Raw genomic sequence first — 20,969 nt, forward strand, 5'->3', positions numbered from 1 at the left:
TGCGTCCGTTGTCAGGATAATCTGTGGCACAGGCTCCTGGAACAGTCGGCCCTTGCAAAGGTTGTGTGGATTCCACCAATGCAGAGAGTTGTATGCCCGACTGGTAACCAACACTAGGTCTGTTAATTGTCCTTGAGCCTGTGTCCACTGATTCGCTAAGCACTCCTGGAGCGGGCGCATATTCAACCGTGCGTGAGAGACTATGAAGATGCAGGAGGCCATCATGCCTATCAGCTGCATGAACACTCGCTGGAAGTGAGTGTTGTGGTCTGAACCTCTTGATTAGAGACTGCATGCTGTCTATCCTGACCTGGTTTGGCTGAGCCATGGCCGTCAGGGTATTGATCGTCGCACCTAGAAACTGCCGGACATGTGCCGGCTGAAGATGCGACTTTGGGTAGTTCAACGAGAAACCTAGATCGTGAAGGAGGTGAATGGCAGTCGACATGTCCGCGGCGCACTGTTTTTCCGACTTGGCTTGAACGAGCCAGTCGTCTAGGTAGGGGTAGACATGGATGTTCTGCCTCCTGAGGTGCGCTGCCACTGTCGCCAGACACTTGGTAAACACCCTTGGGGCTGTGGTGACTCCAAAGGGTAGTACCTTGAACTGGTAATGCTTGCCCTGGATAGTGAACCTGAGGTATTTCCTGTGGGACGGGTGTAGTGGAATGTGGAAATAAGCATCCTTGAGATCTAAGGTTGCTAAGAAGTCCCCTTGGTTTAACAAGGGAAGAATCTGTTGCAGTGTAAGCATATGGAAATGTTCTGACAGTATATACAGGTTGAGGGGACGTAGATCCAGAATGGGTCTTAGAGATCCGTCCTTCTTTGGAATAAGGAAGTACAGGGAATATACCCCTGTGCCTTCCTCTCCCACTGGCACAAGCTCGATTGCGCCTTTTTGCAGCATCGCCACTACTTCCTGCTGCAATAAGTGCAAGTGCTCTGCGGACATAGGCCGTTGCCTTGGGGGAATGTTGGGTGGAGTGGATGTCAACTCTAGACAATAACCGTACTGGACTATTTGTCGCACCCACCTGTCTGTGGTGATGTTTCTCCAGACGGGCAGGAACTGCTGCAGTCTCCCCCCGACAGGTGTTAAGTGGTCGGGGGGCAGTGACAGAGAGTCACTGCTTGCTTGGGGTAGAGGAGCGGGAGTTGTTGTTTCCTCTGCCGCGTCCTCTGTTGCTGTTTCCTCTGTAACCCCCCTTGTTCTGTTTGGTGAACGAGGATTGTGCTCCACCTCTGGAGAATTGCGATTGTTGACCCATTTGTCCTCTGGTGACTCCACGTGCACCTGAGCGACGAAAATTATTGCCACGAAACTGTTGTGATTGTAGGGCACCCATTGACTTAGCAGTTTCTGTGTCTTTCTTTATCTTTTCGAGGGTGGTGTCAACATCTGGACCAAACAGTCGATCAGGATTGACTGGCTGATTAAGTATGGTTGTCTGAATATCAGGTTTAAACCCCGATATGCGGAGCCAAGCTTGTCGTCTCAGCATGACGCTAGTGTTGATAGCCCTAGCTGCTGTGTCTGCGGCGTCAAGTGCACACTTGATGGCTGCGTTGGAGATCAGTTTCCCCTCCTCTATAAGCAGTTTGGTGGCCTCTTGAAACTGTGGAGGCAGGTGTTGTACAATCTGCTCTAGGGTGTCGTAATGCGCCCTATCGTAACGTGCTAAGAGTGCTTGTGTATTTGCGATACGCCAAAAATTGGCAGCTTGTGCAGCCACTCTTTTGCCCCCTGCCTCTAGCACCTTGGACTCTTTGCCCGGGGGAGGAGCTTCACCCGTCGTCTGGGAGTTGGCCCGTTTTCTGGCATTTGCGACCACAAGAGAGTCCAGTGGCAACTGTCCCCGAATGTATGCAGGGTCCGCAGGTGCTGGTCTGTACTTTTCTCTATACGTGGATTGACCACTCTCGCTCTGGTAGGCTCCTTAAAGATGTCAGGCGCATGCTTGAGTACTCCTTTGAGCATAGGCAGCGTTTTTACAGTTCTTTCAGAGACTGAAAATGTGTCAAAGAGAAAGTCCTCATCCACTGGGTCAGCATGCATGTCCACATCATGATTAGCAGCTGCCCTCTCAATGAGTGCATGAAAACCTGCAGAATCCTCTGTTGGAGATGCACGTGCACTGAAAGGCTGTGGGTCTTGCCCCACACTTTGGGTGCCTTGGTCACCAATGTCATCATATGAATCTGTATGCGCATCTGGTTCATTGATGGGGAAGGTGTATTGGTCATGTTCATCATATCCCTCACCCTCAGAGTGTTCTGGTGAGGGAGTAGGGCTCCTTCTTGGAGGAGGCTGGATAGGTTCCATGAGGCCTGAAGCGTCCTGAGGAAACCTTTTCTTTTTTAGTGGGATGACATAGGAGTCCACTAGCTCCGAAGTGATCTTCCTCTTGTATAGGGTTAATTTGCCTGTGTTGGCGTCGATGAAATGCTCTGAATCCTCCTCTGATTCGAGTTCTCGACTTGAAGGTACCCCTGCCGTTGAAGAATCCGACTTCTTTGGCGTCGATTTCGTCGAAAAGGCCTTTGGAGCCTCTTTCGGCGGCAGAAGGAAGAGAAGCTTACTCGCAGGCTTTGCCGGAGCGTCCCGCGGCGTCTGAGGCGATGGCTTCGGAGCCGACGTAGCAGCGTCCTTTTCCCTGATTCTCTGTAGCGAAGCGGCGATGGGGGACGCTTCACTTACAGTGTCTTTTTGCGCCGACGAGGATGTCTTGACCTTCCCCTCGGACCCGAGGTCCTGGTGGCCTTTCTGAGTCTTGGACGACGATGCTGCCGCCGCCGACCCCGAGGCCTTGGATCGATGCTCCGACGTGCCAGCCTTTGATCCGTGTGCTTGTGTCGCCTCCGCCTCCACTACGCGTCCGACTAACGGAGTCCCAGTCGGAACCGGAGCCGTGCCGCTGGCTTTGGCGTGCTTGGACGGCGTTGCAGCGGTTGAGCCGTGCCGACCACTCTTTTTAGAGGATCCCTCCTCTGGCGCCGATTTTAACCCTGTGGAATCGACCGATTTCTTCGACTTCTGTGGACCGGAGGCCGACGGAGTCGATGCAGCAGCGGGTTAGTTTTCGGTGGCACGGCCGCCATTTTAGGGACGCTCGAGTCCAAAAGTTTCGGTTTCGTTTTCGGGTCGTCCATTTTAGGTGTTGTCGATACCGTGTGTTTCGGTTTCGATTTCGGTACGGGCAGCACCGCAAGTGTGTCCGTGGCCGGGCGTGAAGGCGGGGCCGTGGCTTGCGGTACGGGGTCTTGGGTAAGGCCAACAGGCGATCCCGTGACCCGATCTTGATCTTCGAAACCTTCGGGGCATAGCTCGTCCCCAGAGCTATCTTCCGCGGCCCCATAAATCTCTTCGACGTCCCCTACCTCGTCGACGTATTCAAGGCCTTGACCCACGACTCCGTCGTCGTCTACCGGATCCGCCTCGACCTCCGTCTCGGGCGGGGAGATTTGGAGATGATGACCTTGGTCCTCCTCTTCTTGGTCGCCGAAGATGTTTTCTGGATCCGGGGCCGCTTGTCTGGCCTCCAGGCGCACCGCGCGCCGAAGCTTTAGAGTCTTTTTAGACCTGAATTGGGCGCAGGCCTTGCACTTGCCGTCGTCATGGTCTGGTGAAAGGCATTTGTTACAGACCGGGTGCAGGTCTATATGTGGGTACTTAGACCCACAGAGCGGACAGAACTTAAACGGACTCCGCTCCATGTTGGAAAGTTGCAGTCGTGTCGCGATGAGAAGGCCTCGATGTCCGAAGAGTGAAAATACTCCGCTGAATCCGACTCCAAGAGACGGAAGAACTCGAGACCGTACGCAAACAATACCGACGCTATGAAAACAAGGCCTTTTGGCCTTAAAAAGTTAGTTTTACTCGGTTCCGACAGAGAGAAGTCGAGACCGCATCCGAACCCAATGGCGGAAAAAAACAATCTGGGGATGGAGCCGATGCCCATGCGCACTGTAGTCCAGGGGAGGAGCCACCTATCTCAGGATACTTCGAAGACTCTTCCAGGACAACAATGTGCGATCATCCGGACCCAACACTAGGCGGTGATCTAATGCTAAGATATGAATTTAGCAGCCCACATGCCTCGAACATATATATTTTTTAAGCATCAATTCCTCAAACAATTTACACCAAAACAGAAAAAGCACCATAATGGGACCTACATTTATCTTTCTGCCAAATTTGGTGTAAATCCGTTCTGAAGTTTGGGTAGTAGCTGTGCCTAAGTTTCCTATGGAAATTAAATGGGGAAATGTGTTTTGGGACCCCACTTTTTTTCGGCCCCTGCTTGATGGATCACTCCAAAACTTTCTATTGCGCAAACTAGTCAGCACTTTTTTGAAACTTTTAGTGGAGATTCGTCAAACGGCTTCAAAGTTCTTAGCAGCACAAAATATGGAAACACAATACGAACTATACCTACCCAGTGGCGACAGCAGTGACTATATATCACTGAAGAAGCAAAAAGTTAAAGGGACATTATAGTTTAATGAAAATGTCAGTTAAAACATACAGTTCTAAACAAAAACAAAAAAACACTGAATTTCACCAGTTACAGTTACCTCAAGTGCCCTAAAGTAACTGTAACTCACGACCCCGCCATGCACAGCCTAGTGATCAATGATGTCATTTCAGATGTTGCAGTGATGTTATCAATGTAGTCATAGAAGATGTAATGAGTTATGTAATATGTGGGGTAATTAGCAGGCACAAAACCGAACTGTGTTCAGAATGGCTCAGATGAAAGGGAGCGTCTAAGAAGGAGTCAGGTGTGACTTGGCACGTTGATAGTGAACCTCAAAGATGAAAGGAGGTTCGACATAGGATGGAGGAGTTTGATGACTGACTGGAGTGTGCCAACCCTCAAAAGCTCGTTGTCAAGGAAGAAGACTGGCACCCCTAATCTCCAGAGGTGTGTGGACACCACCACCATCACTTTTGTGAACACCAGAGGGGTCCAGGTGAGACCCAAGAGGAGCACAACAAACTGAAAATATTTCTCTCCTACCACAAACTGTAGGTAGCGGTGACGGGCAGGCAGGACTGGTATATGGATATAGGTGACCTGCAGGTCCAATTCCACCATTGAGTCTCCAGGGTCGGGGGCAGACAAGACCTGGGTCAGGTCGAGCATTTTGAATGTCTCCTTGTGGATGAAGAAATTGAGAGGATGCAGGTCTAGAAAAGGTCAAAAACCTCCATCCTTCTTGGGCACCAGAATATAGTAGGAATAACAATCAGGTCCTTCTTCAGGAAGGGTAGGGTGTAGCCTTTGCAGACAAAATGTAGAACCCACTGGTCTTGCCAGCCTAGATAGAATCAGTGGATTCTGCCTCCCACCCAGTAGCCATGAGCCAGTAAGGGTACACTAAAGGGGTTTGACAGGAGAGGCTGCGGGGGGAGGTGGTGGACTGAGAAGTATGTTGACCTTAGCTGCAGGAGTGGTGGGCACCATAGCCTCTTTCACGAAACTGCTGGGTTCCCTGGAGGGGTGGGATAGGCTAGAAGTAGGGAATGTCTTCGGCGAAGACACCAAAGGAGTGTTGAATGTGTTGCTTAAGAGGTGGTTTGGAAGGGCCCAGAGAGCAAGCAGTAGCCCTATTCTCTTAGAAACGTTCAAGAGCCAAGTTAGCCTTGACCCTAAACAAGCAAGTCTCATCGAACGGCATCTCCATCATCAGGGAGGACTGGTCGTTGCCTGAGAACCCAGTATTCCATAGTCACACGTGGCAGAGAACTTCAATATTGGTGCCTGTAGCGACCAAATAAGCAAGAAGCATCAAAGGGCCAAAATGGCAGATGAGAAGAGGAGTCTATCATATTCCTCCACTCGCTTTGATTCCCTAGTGGTAGGGAAAACGTTGGGGTGTGTCCGGCTGGTGGAGGCCTGCCCCACAAGACTCTCTGGAGAGGGGTGCTGTGGCAGAAAAGCAGAGTCACCTGGAGGAGGGTGATGGCGCCTTGCAATATGCTGTTTAGCCAGAGGGCCAGTACAAGGTTTAGCCCAAACCCCTACTAGGTATTGGACAAGACCTCATGTTATAGCCTGGCTTTTATGTATTCATGCACTCTCTTGCTCTGCTAGTGGAATGTTCATTAGATGATGTGCTACAGAATGTTAGGAGCCAGAGATGTCAGTTGAGAAGGGCTGAGCAGCATGCTGGCTGCTCCTGGTGGGGTCTTGTATTGGATTTAACTGGATGACTTGAAACTATCTACAAATAAACATCTGAAGATCCTCTACATGTCTGGACTCAGTTACTACACCTCATTAAAAGATATGAAAGGCTCAGCAGCAGTCTGGGCTGGTTGCAGGACTTCCGTCAGGTTTTTGGTTTTTATCTCTGTAGTCGGAAGCAGAACCATAACGTAGGATGCAGAGTCTTTGGTGGCTGGGCCAGGAAGGGAGAAAAGGGCCAAGTCTGGGGAGGTGTCAACCTAACTAGCATCTTGTAGGTCCTCATACCAATGGTCTTTTCTTTTTAGTTTGAGCTGAAAGCAGTTTCTTCATAACAAAGAAGATAATGTGGACTCAAGTCTTGATTGTTTCATGATCAGAAGTTTGGGACTTTCAGTTAGTGTGTTCTTCTTCTGCATACTTTTTATGGTTTTTTTTGGTTTAAATGTTTTTATTATTTGCAGCGAAATCATGTATTTCAGCAGGACAGTACATTATAAGTTACACAGGTTTCCCTAGTTAGACAGTTAGCAAACAGAATTTGTACATTACATACAATCTGCACTTTCTGTACGTTTATGCATTTCCAATTCCACCATTGGGGACACCACAGGATCCCCTCGATATTTATTCCAGTTCGACCATTTCCGGTCCCATTTTTTGGGTGCACCCCCTTGCAACGAAGGCTTACGTTTCCGCCAACATGCACCTATCAAGCTCTTTCGCCCATGTGTGGATGCTTGGTGTGTTTGTTCCCCCCCCCCCCTCTCGCTATCTCCCGTTTAACCAGTGTGTATCCTAGCGTCGTAACTGTTGTTCCACTTTCGTCACGTCAGTCGCCTCCCAGATATTTAACAATCCCAGTCGTGGTGTCAGGGCAATCTCCTTGTGTAAGGCCTTATGCATGTGCTCCGAGGCCCCCTCCTACAGGACCTTCAGCCGTGTGGTAAAATGTTGCCTGTTGGCCACATCCCCTCAGACAGAGATCATCAGCTCTGGAACCTATTTTCATCAGTCTGCCCCATCATATATGAGCGGCGCAGTATCCTGAGTTGAATTAACCTGAATTTTAATGTGATGGCAGCCTCCCGAGGGGACATCAGGGCCTCCTGCCATTCCTCGTCACTAATCATTCCCAAATCATCCTGCCACCTCTCCCTGAGTCTCGGAAAAGCATCCCGAAGGTTATTGCATAATTTCTTGTAAGTGAGAGAAATTGCTTTAGAATTCAAAGGCCCGTCCAACAGTCTGTCTTCAAGTGGTGAGGAGTCTGGTATGTCTGTAAAAGACAAAAAGGGCACCTTAAGGGCATGGCAAATTTAAAGATATCTATATGGGTCTCCCCGAGCCAGGTGATATTGTTTCTGGAGTTCCTCAAATGAGTATGTCTCCCTTTTTGACCAAATCTTTTACTGCTGAGATACCTATAAGGTCCCATTTATCAAACCCAGGCTGCTAGCATAACATTCCCAATTTCCGCGTATACCAGAGTGGAGCAACCTTTGTAAGGACGTCAGCCCATCTCAGGCGAACATGCACTATACGCCAGATGTCTAACGTGTGTAGGAAGGGCCCAAAGAAAATCGCCCCTTGTTTTTCTTATCACTAACATACAGAGCCCCCAGATTGCCGGATCTGTCAGTTTGGTATCGGTCAAGAGCGTACGCGGGGTCCTCCGGAGGACGGTATATCCATTGATTAACGGTAACCAACTGTGCTGCCCAATAGTAAAGTTGCAGGTGAGGGAGCGCAATGCCCCATCATACCAACTCTATGTCAGCTTCTACAATGCCACCCTTCGGGTCTTCCCATCCCACAACAGAGTACGGACCTCCCCCTCCACTGCTTTAAAATATGAATCCTGAACTCTGTATGGGCAGTTTTGAAGGATATAGAGGAAGCGGGGAAGGGCCAGCATCTTAAAGAGTGCAGCCTGGCCAATCAGCGAGAGCGGGAGGGACTGCCAATGTTTCACGTCCGTTCGCAGCCTAGCCAGCAGAGGGGCCAAATTGGAGCTGTAGAACAGATTGGGATCTGAAGTGACATAAACCCCCCCAAGTATCGAAACCCTTCCTCCGCCAACACTATCGAGCAGCCCACCGGAAGCCTGGGAACCTGTCCCTTCAACATAAATAATAAGGACTTATGCCAGTTGATCACATTCCCGGAATATTTGCCAACATTTGTAAAGATGTCAAACACTACCAATATGGATTTATAAGGGGAGGCAGGTATAGTAGGATATCATCCGCATAAAGAGATATGCGGTCTTCTACTTCCTCCACCCACCTCATCCCTCGTACCATAACATCTCGGTGTATCCATGTCGCAAGGGGCTCCAATAGAAGGGCGAATATCAACGGGGACAAAGGGCATCCCTGTCTAGTACCACGCCGCAATCTAAATGTCCTAGAAGTAGAACCATTGACCCGCCCCTGACCTAAAACATCTGTGTATAGCAACTAAACCCATGCTATAAACTTGGGACCTGGACCCACCCTTTCTAACACTTCAAACATGTACGGCCATTCTATGGAGTCAAAAGTCATAGAGGCATCAGGAGACAACAACGCGGCATCCTCCTCAATGTACTGTCTACGGGCCATCACATTATGTAGGCGCCTTAAATTGAGGGCTGTGTTTCTTCCAGGCATGAACCTAGCCTGATCTGGGTGAACTAATGTTGTGATAACCTCCCCCAGTCGGTTGGCAAGGACTTTCGCCAAGACTTTTGCCTCAACGTTAATCAGCGAAATTGGCCTATAAGACCCACAAACATCCGCCGGTTTGCCTGGCTTGTGAATCACCACTATTGCAGCCAACCTCTTATCTACCGGTAGCCATCCCACCTCCAGGCTCTCCTCATACATGGCCTTCAAATGTGCTATCGTTCGAGAGGCAGTAGCTTTTAGGAATTCCACCGGGATGCCATTGGGTCCCATCGCCTTCCCCGATTTATTCTGCCCTATAGCTTTACCAATCTCCTCATCCGAGAGATCTCCATTCAGGGCCTCCCTATCCGCATCTGAAAGGGTCGGGACATCACTATCTCGGAGGAGCTGGCGTGAGTCCTCAACCGTGTAAAGCGTAGAGGGGGAATACACCTGTTCTAGGTGGGCAGCAAATTCCTCCACTATTTCCCGCGGATGTGTCACAGAGCCCCCTCCCGACGTTGTCAACGTATGTACCCATCTGGATCCCTGTTCTCGCCGCTCTAGCCAAGCCAGTGTCCTGCCCACCCTGTCTCCCATCTCATATATTCTATGCTGAGTGTGACGGTACTTGGCCAACATGTGTTCTCTGGTCTCAATCCGATACTCATCCTGTTTCAACTGAAGCCAATGGGCGATGTCAGGCGAAGGATTACGTACATGCTCCTGCTCTAGGTCAAGCAGGTCCGCTTCCGCTTGCATCAGAAGCTCACATCTCTTAGCAATGTATCCCAACTTTAACGTTAAGGCCTGCCCTTTCAGAACTACCTTGTATGCTTCCCTATTGTCTGAACGATGTGACCGAACCCACATTTTCAGCAAAGTAATTCTCCGTTTGTGTACGAAGTTCTTCTCTAATGTCCGGTACATGTAGGAGCCATGGGTTAAGAACGATGGTGGTGCGTGCCTGTCTCTCCCAGTGTGTGTACTCCACCCAGACCGGGGAATGGTCAGATATACCCCTCTGTAGAACCCGGTAGTTGACAAAATTCCCCACCGCTGACAGGTGCGTTAGGAAGTAATCAATAAGAGACAAGCTTTGGTGCATGTTAGAGAAAAAGGTGAAGAGCTTAACCGTGGGCTGGAGCGCCCAACCCACATCCTCCAATCCCAACGCCTCTGTAAAGTCAGCCATTAAGGTAGTGGATTTCGCCTTTGACCTCGGTGGATGGCGATCAACTGTCATCTAACGTCATATTATAGTCACCTCTAATAATCAATGTGCCATCCTGTAGTCCCGTCAGCTTTCCACCTAGTTCCTCCAAAACTAATTTACCCAGATCAGGCAGCAGATAAACTGAAATTATATTGATGTCCCTACCGTCCCATTGGGCCTCCACCCCCGCGAACCTCCCATACCTTAAGAACGATGCGGGGCACGGACCTCTTCGTCAGAATTGCAGTCTCCCTTGACCCAGAGGTGTAATCAGCATGGATCAATAGCTTATACCCCATCTCGTGAGGGGCTTCGTCTTCTGCCCCACCAGATGTGTGCCCTGAAGCAGTACCACGCGGTGCAAAAAGGGGGTGGTGATGGACGGAGCATCAGAACCAATCAAACACTCACACCCAGTCAAAAGATCTGGGTTTGATCCATCACCGTTCTTTAGCCCACTCTGCCACCCCAGTTCAGACATGAAGCAGTACCACATCAGGAGAGTGCCTTTCCGAATACTGTTGCACTTACCTCCTCTTAATCTTATCATACCAATGGTCTATGACATAGGGCTGAGCCCCTGATTAGGATCATTGTTGTAAATTGAAATTGTAAATTGATACTTGTGTAGCGCACTACTCACCCGCAAGGGTCTCAAGGCGCTTGTACGAATACCGCTGTGGAACCCATCCTGGCTTTCCCTGTGGTGTGTCCACTCCTGGGCACCCCCAAGGTGGAGGCCAGGCATCCTTAGCATTGTGGGGGCCGTTGTGGAGATTAAGCAAGCTATTGCCCAGAGTTGCAGAGTGGGACTCCATGATTGGAATAGGCACAGAGGCGAGAATTATCAGGTCCGTGGAATTTTTTTTTAGCTCAAGACCCGCCGAGGCGGGGAATTGAACCCTGGTCCCGGGCTAGACCTCTGCATCAGGGTCTGCCGCTCTAACCAATCAGCCGCACTTCTCTTGTTCAAGTCCGTGCCAAAAAGAAAATGCAGGGAATGTTGCCTGCCTGGTGGTAATGTGAAAGCAGAAACTTCAGTCAGATTTGTTTGAGACTTTCTTGAATTTGGACTGGCGTCAAATCACTGTCAGAAAGGACAACAGAGAGGACCTCCTCAGGCAGCAAAGTCGGTGTATCTGGTTGTGGATTGGGTATGGGCGCTAAGGGCGTTGTTGTAACTGCAGTCAAAAAAGAAATCAGTACAGCAGCTCTGTGGGGCCTGAAAGCGCACTAGAGGGAATCGTCTGAGATCCGAAGAGCCGGAGCATAGGTGAGCAGAACTCTTTGAGTTTCACGACATGGCTGAAACCCCAGGAAACTCAAGTTGTACTGGAACCAGCTGTGGAATCATCTCCGAAGTTGGCTGGCTTCGGGAGCGGGACCATTGGCACAAATCCCGCGCTTCATCTGTTGAGTGGGAATGGCACAGAGAAGCAGAACTACACTCCGACTGCTTATGTTTCTTGTGCATACCTGGGTATTTGGGGCGCGACAAAGAGCAGCTTTGTCAACTCCGGGAGCAGGCCCGGGAAAGTAAGTTTGTTTGGATTAGGACTTGGAGTGGTCCCAGCACTGCATCTTCTTGTGCTTGGCGACACAGCCGTGCCTCAATTCCCCAGTGACCTTTGGCTTCATCAACGTACAATTCCCATAGGCCTTGGAGTTGTGGCTCAATCCCCTGATACCACAGGCAGACCTGGTGGGGACCGGTCACAGACATTTGTTTGTGACAGTCCCTAGAGGGCTTAAAACCCTTTTTTCCAACATACCTTGCACACTGTAGAATATTTCAAAAAGTGGATTCTGTGAGATGAGAGAAACTCTAGATATGTGTCTAGAGGTGTGGAAAGAAAGGAACTGAAGTCAGCACATGGAGTGAGGCCTTTATAGGCCACACATGTCACCTCGAGTGAAACCGCGGCATCAGTGTGGATCCGCATGGCAACACCTGCCGGCACACAGAGGTAATACAAAAAAAGTTTCCGGATCACGTTTGAAGCCTGGGGAATATTTAAAAAGTGAGGAATCTGCAGCTCAAAGTATCAATAAGAAGAGAATATGCATTATCTGTGCAGGTCAGCTAATCCAAACAATTTGTCATAAATGTGCATGGCTGGATTTCAGAATATTGTAGCTAGGCCTGGGCAGTAAATTCCGTTCCGCTCGCACAATTTGGGTAATTTTGTGTTCCGTAGAGAATGCGGAATTGCAAAAATTCCGCAATCTGCAGCTTTGTGGAATTTTTTGCTTGTTTGCGCTTTCAAAATGCGTGTTTGCTAGATATTTCTCCCCGAGCACGCAAACAGCGTTCGCGAACAGGAAAAAAGCATCGCGGACGGGCGGAACAAGCAATTCTGCGTGTTCGCGGAACTTTGGCGTGCTCGCTGAGATTTTTTACCGTTTTGCGGAGCTTTGCTTAGTGTGACAACGCAAATTCTGCCCACCCCTAATGCAGCTAACCAACCTGTAAGTACTGAACCCACACTCCGGATAGGGCTAATATCAGAAATACTGCATAGTCTACCCTACTAACCAACTAATGGCAAAATGAACTTGAGTGCAAAAGTATGCCAGTGCACAACTTTCTTAAAATCTAAAACAAAGAATTACTTTTCTGTGATGCTTTGGAGATGCACCAAACAAAGACATGGAAATATACTTCAAAAATTACTCACCAATATCGGACAGAATAGCTTTATACATCAATCCTTTAACATGTACATCCCTAATCGAATCCTAGAAGGAAATATTAAAAAAATTGTTGAAGTCACACATCTCTCCCACCTCACGGTTGGATAGCATATCGAACAGTTGTTAATACATGTCATCATACGACAAGTAACGTCAGTCTTAAAATGTATTCACATATCTAACAGCTTCGACCCACGTGACCTTCAGGAATAAATCATACAATTCAAGAAGGCTAGTTTGCAAATGTAGCCGGGGAAGACACAAATACTAAACAACTTTTAGCCACATCTAATATTCTGTGAAAAGGACTGGCCTGACTTTGTCAGATCCTAAGTTCTCAATGAGTTCTCAATTAGGACAATCTGGGAAAATATATACAAGGGATGTATCTTGTTCGGTATCTATTTATAGCCATCAGTGGAAGAGTTAGAATTTATATTTAGAATGAAAGAACAGGTTACTTAACTTCTGTAAGTTAAGCGCTGGGATGCTCCCGGGTAGCCATGTACTATATAAAAGCCATTTCATTCATTCAATCATTCATTCAACGCCTTATGTGGTAGAGACTATCTAACTGCATATTACCATAGAATCGGACATCAGACTGCATCCAGAATTTTTTGATGATCAGTACCCCTGCACGCCAGTAGGTGGTGTAGTTTGGCTCCAAGTGGCGTCGTCCAGGCCAGAAGTGACATGTGCAGAGCTTATACAGGTGTCACCCTTCATGCTGATGTCAGTTTATTTACGCAACTTTCCACGTCAGGAGTGCGGAGTCACAAAGAACACCGGCCACTGGTGTGGAAAACTACAGCCCTGAAAGGGGGCACAACCCTGTCCCTATAAATCTGTTCACAGAGCAGGGAGGATGGGTGGGTCAGTAAGGAATCTGCAGCTAGATAGAATCTCTACCAGATAAGGCAGTACCGAATGCAAATAACTTGTTCCTTTGATAAAGACATCTAGTCGCTGATCCCTTAAACTAGAATAGATACCCATGCAATACTTTCACAGAGGTGGGTCTGCGAGTCATTCCACACTAAATAGTGCTACAGGACCAAAGGGGCAAAGTGCTGTTTTGATGGACTTGACTGTCCAGGCAGTAATGCTTGGTGAGCATGTGCAGAGAGGTCCACCTTGCTGCCTGGCAGATGCCTAGAGCCAGAACTCTGCGTGCTAAGGCAGTGGTCGCTGGATTATCTCTGGTGGAATGAGCACACAAGCCTTCAGGAGGTTGCTTTTTGGTCTCTGCGTAGCAGATCTTAGTGCATAGTATGAGCCATGGGAAAAGGGCTATTTCTGCATCCCCTTCCCCTTCTTTGCTCTGACACACCCCACAAAGAGTTGATAGACCACCCGGAATGCTTGTGCGATCAAGGTAGAATGAAAACACTCTTTTTGGGTCCTTTGAGGCATGTGGCAAAGCGTAAAATGTAAGCAGGGTGATTAACAGACCTACATGATAGGGAGTGACAACTTTCAGCAGGAAGGAGCTCTAGTGCAAAGAACCAGCTTGTCTGGGTAGATGTTCAGTTACGGGGCTTAGATGACAAAGCCTGAAGCTCACTGACCCTCTGGGCAGATGTTATTTCCGCGAGGAAGGACATCTTGATGGTAAGGCGCGTGAGAGGACAGTTGAGCAGTGGCTCAAAAAGGAGCACGCATTGGAAACGTGAGCACTTGATTTCAGTCCCACAGAGGCATAATGAATGGTGAAGGAGGAAACGTGTTGCAGACCTTTCAAAAACCTGTTTACAACAGGGCATTTGAACAGGGATGGTTGATTTGGCAACTGCAGAAAAGCTGAGATGGCATAAAGATAGCCCTTTCAGGTACACAGTGCAGAGCCTTGCTGGGCAAGAGAAAGAATAAAGAGAAGGACCTGAGAGAAGAGAGCAGAAAGAGGGTTAACCTGTTTCTCTCCACCTTGCCACAAACTTGCCCCAATGGCAGGCGATGCCCCTCTGGCTCAGTGTAAGGGATCAGAATGGAGATGACACAGGGTGCGCCGGCATCGGGACTAGCGCCAGGTAAGGTTGAGGTGGTACAACCAGCAAAAGTCCGGTTCCATTTGTGGACCCAAGGGGCCGGAATGGAACTGGGGTCGGAACCGCCAGCAGAGAACCAGCAGGGGCCTCTCTCCAAACCGTGGAGCAAAAAGGCACGCCAGTGGGGAAGGGCTGATGAAATAGGAGGTGCATGGCCTCATAAAATTCACAAAATTCGGAGGAGGGTGCGGATCCGGCCCAGGCGCAGGCTCTACCACTGAGGCAGGCCTTGAATGACGACACTCCCTCATCTCATCAGATGACTTCAACGAACGGGGTGAAGTCAAAGACCTCTTCTACTTCTTGCTCTTTATTTTCTTGTAGGACTCATCAGAAGACGACTTTGAGTGCGACGAAGATCTTGGGTTCTGTGACCAATCCCCAAACCTTTCTCTTGACAGGGATCGAGACTGATGCGGCATTGCACGTCGAGTGGCAATAAGTTTGAGGGAGTGCTCAATCAAGGATTTAAGGTGCATGGTGCAGCAGTCGACGCTGGTCATTGTGTGGGTCATTCCCACCCACTATCTTGTTCCAGTCTAAATTTGGCATTTTGTGGACCTGAGGAAGATTAGAAGAAGTCTAGATCTGCTGTCTGTGACCTGAAAAGGAGCCCTGTGGAACAGCACCTGCTCCCTCTTATACCCAGGAGAAAGATGTGGGCTCCGAGGGTCATAAGGCTGGCCTCCTGTACAAGCCTCAGCGATCCAATAAGCTATAAAGGCATTTCCTGCAACTGACTTGCGGCACCTGGACTGGACCCTGCTGTTGGCCCTAACGGACACCCTGTGAGGCTCCAAATGCCTCAGCTGCAATCCTAGAGGTCTTTAGAAGTGTACTTCTGTGGTGGATTGGGATTTAGAGGGCTAATTCAGAAAATAACATCTTTGACCAGACAAACCTGGTTGCTATATCCGACGCGCGCTCCATTGCAGCCAGCCTCAAATTGCATGGTCTCTGTATAATATGACCACTGACCAGTATTGGCACTTTTTGTTTCTTGGCACTTTTCTAACCTAAAACGTTAAAAATGCACATTCCTGGTTCCCCTCATTAGATTTTTGTAATTTTGTCCATTGAATTTAACTCTTTTTTTCTAACTCGGTTTGGAACTTTTGTTTTGCATTTTGACTTTATTACTCTTTTGGTACTGCATAACTATTGTACACATTGCACTAAGTTAAGTCTATTTGTTCGGTGTCATTGCCAACCGGGGGTTAATTAAGTGACTTTGAAGGTTCATCCTGGCAAGGGTTGTGGTTATTCCATGAGGTTGGTAGTCACCCTCCCCAAATAATAATCCAATTCCTTAAACAATTGGATAGCCACGACTACATATGCATACTTGTCTCTCCAAAAGTAAGAGGATGACCAGCCAAGGCCTACTCTATTATGTATTAGCAGGTTTAGAGCAATACACACATTACAGGTAAAAATGTAATCCATAGTATACTGTACAATATTTGCAATAAAATGTGGTATATCAGTTAAGATAATGCACAAAGGCAAATCTTCAAGGTCAATAAGATTTAAAATGTAGGTAAAGCACCTAGAACAAGCATTTGCAATGCAATAGGTCTCGCATTTGTGAGAGTGTAAGATATTGGCATTGTAAATGACAAGGCCTTTTATGGACGTTTTAAAAACAAATACATAAATAAAAGGCACTGTCATTTAAAATGCCAATAGCTCAAACTCTCAGATCTGCGAGAACTATTGCATTGCAAATGCTTGTTTCACTTACTGTGTGTGCGCGTTTTTTATATATGCAATTTTATGAAGATGAAAAATTACATAGTTATTAGCATATTGTGTTTACCCTTGAGCCCCGTTTCCCTACTCACTGGCAGTGCCCCATGAAACACTCAAGATTACAGGTGGAAACTTTTTATGCTGTTTAACTTCTGCATATAAAAGAAGACAGCCTGTGAACTCACCAGATAAACGTCGATGCTTCCAGGCTATCTTCCTTTACAATTCCTTCCTTGCAGACGCAGTTGTGCCCCCCTGGGAATGAAGTCACGGACAACCCACCGTTTGAAGAGCTGTGCCCTAAGGCTGGGCAGGAGCTACCACCACATGCTGTGCCTGCTGGCTTTGGCCCGTTGTCATTCTATATGCGACAATGGACTGCGATAATCCGTGCTGGGCTGAGGCTGCAGCAGCCTCTGGAGCTCAGATCCGGACACTGGGGGGTGGGGGAGGGGGGTTCGGCTCACATCAAGCCCGGGCACTGGGCCTCAGGTACCGGTCGAATGCAATGACATGCCAATCATCTGACGCTCAAGGCTCATGTTTGGGTGGGCCTGGCCCACCCGGCCCACCCTCTAGAACCGGGCCTGGACAACAGGAACATGGATGTGCACTGCTCACACCGGCGTGACCTAATGCCAAGTGAGCGCAGTAGGGGGGGGAAGGGAAATCCTTGCTTCTTCCATCTCCCATGTGTCTACTTTTTAAAACACAAACCTCCGAGCGCTGTTGCGAGTGAAGGGGCCCTGTGAATAGCGCACACTGCACAATGCTACTTCTCGTTTTGAAACTCAGGAGCAGCAACATTGCTGTGGTGTCACCAGGGCTTCAAGTGGAAGCTTCTTCAATATTCTATACAAGCCATAGTTGTGCTTATTAAATATTATGCCATTAACAACCATTGACGAAGCCAATAGACCTGATTTGTGTAGGTATGATGCTACTTGCCACGCCCTTAATTACACTGGCCACGCCCCTTTGAAAGACCCCCACGTTTTTTCATCCCACTTAAAGCTCTGGGTATAACCCCCACACATCTTACACCCATGGCTGCCAGAAGAGGCGAGCAGCTGCAGAGATCTCTTTTAATGTACTGATTCATTCATAATCCTATAGCGCTGACATTACCCGAAGGCGCTGCAGCGCTTTACAAGAGGAAGATTTGTTCAGAGGAGAAAGAAGGGGGTTCAGGTCCGAGACGAGGCTGCGGAGCTGGAGGGGGCGAGAGCCGGAGGCTGGACTGTGCCAAGGAGGAGGAGGAGGAGGGGGGGGGGTGAGATAACAGCCCCCCGCCCCCGCCACCCCCAGGAATGTGTGCAAGGTGGGAGACGAGTCTGCAGGGGGAGGGGGCAGGACTAAGCCTGCAGGAGAGGAGCCGCAGGGGTGGGGTGGGGTGGGGTGGGGTGGGGTGAGGCTTCAAAAGGGAGAGATTTATGGCCGCACCCTTCCCTGCTCATGCGGCCAGAATCTGAACCCCCCTCACCATTGCGCCGGGTGGAGGTGCTTGGAGGGGGTTCTGGCTGCCCCCCGCCCACCCCCACGGGATGAAGCACTTTTGACGTCACTGGTAATGGCAGGGCAACCACATACCCCCTGGATGCCAGACTCCGACAGGCGAGTCATTTTCACCTCGAAGTACTGTCTGAAGCGAGCGCGCCGTGTGATCTGCTGCAGGTGAGCGCGCCGTGTGATCTGCTGCAGGTGAGTTGTGAGGGTGGAGAACGTTACTGGGGGGGGGGGGGGGGGGGGGGGGGGTTGTACTTTCCTTCTGTTTCCAGTGTGATTGTGGCGTAAGGGCCTGAGCTGCCGACTCTAGTATCGGCGTCTGTTCCATCTCCTGTGATTTTGGGCAAATCACTTACCCTTCCGGACCGGACACAAAAAATGAATGTATCCAAGACACTAAAGAAAGAAGTGGGCGACTCGCAGTCCCAGGATGCATCTGGCCTCAGAGGAGTGGCCCTGCTGCTTTCCCGCTGCTTGGCCCGGCCAGTCATTGCCTCACACATTTCACACTGAGGCACTGTGTTTCACTGTTTGAGTGCGGGGCTTTAAAAGGGCCGGGTCCTACAGGTTCTCAGCACGGCAGTTCTTAAAAGCATGTGCCCAGACGGGCCTTATCGGGCTCTCAATTTTCGTCCTCATTTAACTCTGCAGCAGTTCACTGTTTATAATCTAACTTTTATGTATTTGCAGTTCTGTATCGCTAATTTCGAAGTGCTTTACATGAGCACCAACAAGGACATCTTCATTTATTTTTCGGTTGGCATGGGCGATTATTATATTTATGGTCTCTTAAAGCCTTCAAGTTTTTTTAACATTTTTTTTGCCAAAGTGTATTTTCACATTCATATTGTCAATTCGTTTTCCTGCCACGTGTCTATGGTTATTCTCACCCGCGTTAAACAGTTCAGTATTTTCTATTTTTTTTTCATTTTGCTTTTTTCTATGTGCCTCTGAAATTCTGTGGCGTAAGGTGTTTTGCTTTCTTGCAAAGAAGATATTTTATTTCTCTAATAAGGAGACCTATGAAATTTAATTTAATGTGTGGTAACTGTGTGCACAAGATATGTACCTGTATAAGGTGTCAAGGTGCACACTCTGTGTTTCAGGTCTGTGTGTGCACGGTGTGTTTCCAGTGTGGCCTGTGCATGTTCACAATCCGCTGGATGCATTTGGACTAGGTTAGCAGGAATCTAAGCCGCGCGTGTTGTACAAAACTGCCTTTGTCACCCCTCAGCTTGCGGCTGCGTTCAGAGGTGAGACACCTTACCCTAACAGACCTTTGCCCCTTCGAGTGCCAGGCTGTCTCATTTCTAAAGTACAGGCGGTTCAGAATGTGCTCTCCTGCACGTCCCGCACACAGCCACACGCACTCAAGCTGCTTTCTTTTCTTCAACAAACAAAACATCCCAGTTGGAAAGGAGGCCCGTCTGTCTGTGCAGGGGCCACTGTCAGGCTCCAGCCCGGGCCCAGAGGAGCAGTGGTGATGCGGGGCTCCCATGCCCGAGGGAGAGCCCCGCGGAGGCTGCAGAAGTCCGGAGTACCGCTGATGTGGTGAGTGGGGCTTAGTTGTACTGGGGGTGGCGGCGGAGGGGGTGTGTGTGGTGTGTGTCTCTGTATGTGTGCGCTTGTGTGTGTGTGTGCGTGCATGTGCGCTTGTGTGTGTGCATGCGTGCATCTCTCTGTGTGTGCATGCGTGTGTCTGCGCTTGTGTGTGCCTCTCTGTGTGTGCGCTCGTGTGTGTGCGCTCATGTGTGTGCGCGAAGCAAAAGCAGGGGGGATGTGGCCGTGTGTGTTGGAGGATTTCAAGGGAGACTGGAGATGGTGAACGCGCGCGCGACCTGATCCGATTACGGCATGCTGCTCGTGCCCATCTCCTGTCTCCTTGAAAGCAGACTCGCCGACTATAGGTCTCGCTGCGACATCGCTTCGGGATGCGACGCAGGTGCGAGACCTAAAAAGGTTAACTGCTAAATTGCCTATTCAGACTTTAGTCATTTTTAGGTTTCGCCTGGCGTCCGCTGCGCAGCAGCGTTCGCGCAGGCGAAAACTTTTGATAAGAGGCCTTTGTCACGCCTCTCACTTCCATTGGCTAGCTCCATAAATGGAGGCTAGCCATTGGAAGTGAGATCTGTCCGTCATGGTCCGAGGCGATTCGTGGGCGTTCCGGCGATGTTTTGCTCATCCTGCCCCTTTTCTCACGTCATGCGGCTGTCGGCGTGTGTTTTTTTTTTTTTTTCTCCCGTGATGTTTTCGTCTTTTTGGAAGTGCCTTTAGCCGGAGTGGTCAGCGAGATTTACGTTGCCAGGAAGTTGTTGTTATTTCCGATCAGGTAAGCAGCATTTTGTTTATAATTTTGCTCCTTGCTCTTGTCTCTGTTTTGTTGTCTAATGCTTGTTTTTGTTCCTTTTACAGATCCCCCCCCCCCCCCCCCCCCCGGCCCGTGGCCGTTCCGTGCAGCGTCGTGCAAGGAGTGTTTTGCCCGGTATGTATGCAGCACTTTCTGGGTCTCAGGTAATCCATCTTGTCTCTGTTTTGTTGTCTAATGCTTGTTTTTGTTCCTTTTACAGGTCCCCCCCCGGCCCGTGGCCGTTCCGTGCAGCGTCGTGCAAGGAGTGTTTTGCCCGGTATGTATGCAGCTGTTTGCGGGTCTCAGGTAAGCCATCTTATCTCCGTTTGTTGTCTAATGCTTGTTTTTGTTCCTTTTACAGATCCCCCTGGCCCGTGGCCGTTCCGTGCAGCGTCGTGCAAGGAGTGTTTTGCCCGGTATGTATGCAGCTGTTTGCGGGTCTCAGGTAAGCAATCTTGTCTGTTGTCTAATGCTTGCTTTTGTTCCTTTTACAGATCCCCCCCCCCCGGCCCGTGGCCGTTCCGTGCAAGGAGTGTTTTACCCGGTATGTATGCAGCCGTT

The 20,969-nt window shown here is 49.3% G+C and overlaps 1 protein-coding gene across 2 annotated transcripts in view; it reads right to left on the bottom strand.

Annotated features, from left to right (window-relative positions):
- The window catches only part of NT5DC3 (5'-nucleotidase domain containing 3), a 377,890-nt gene that overhangs the window by 196,947 nt on the left and 159,974 nt on the right, over positions 1–20,969 (bottom strand). For both annotated transcript variants that reach the window (XM_078674858.1, XM_078674850.1), the window contains exon 7: positions 12,740–12,800. In XM_078674858.1, the coding sequence (XP_078530984.1) occupies positions 12,740–12,800 (61 nt within the window). The remainder of the gene's footprint in view (positions 1–12,739; positions 12,801–20,969) is intronic.

The sequence above is a fragment of the Lissotriton helveticus genome, chromosome 1_1 (genome assembly GCF_964261635.1).
Source record: "Lissotriton helveticus chromosome 1_1, aLisHel1.1, whole genome shotgun sequence".
Lineage (NCBI taxonomy): Eukaryota > Metazoa > Chordata > Amphibia > Caudata > Salamandridae > Lissotriton > Lissotriton helveticus.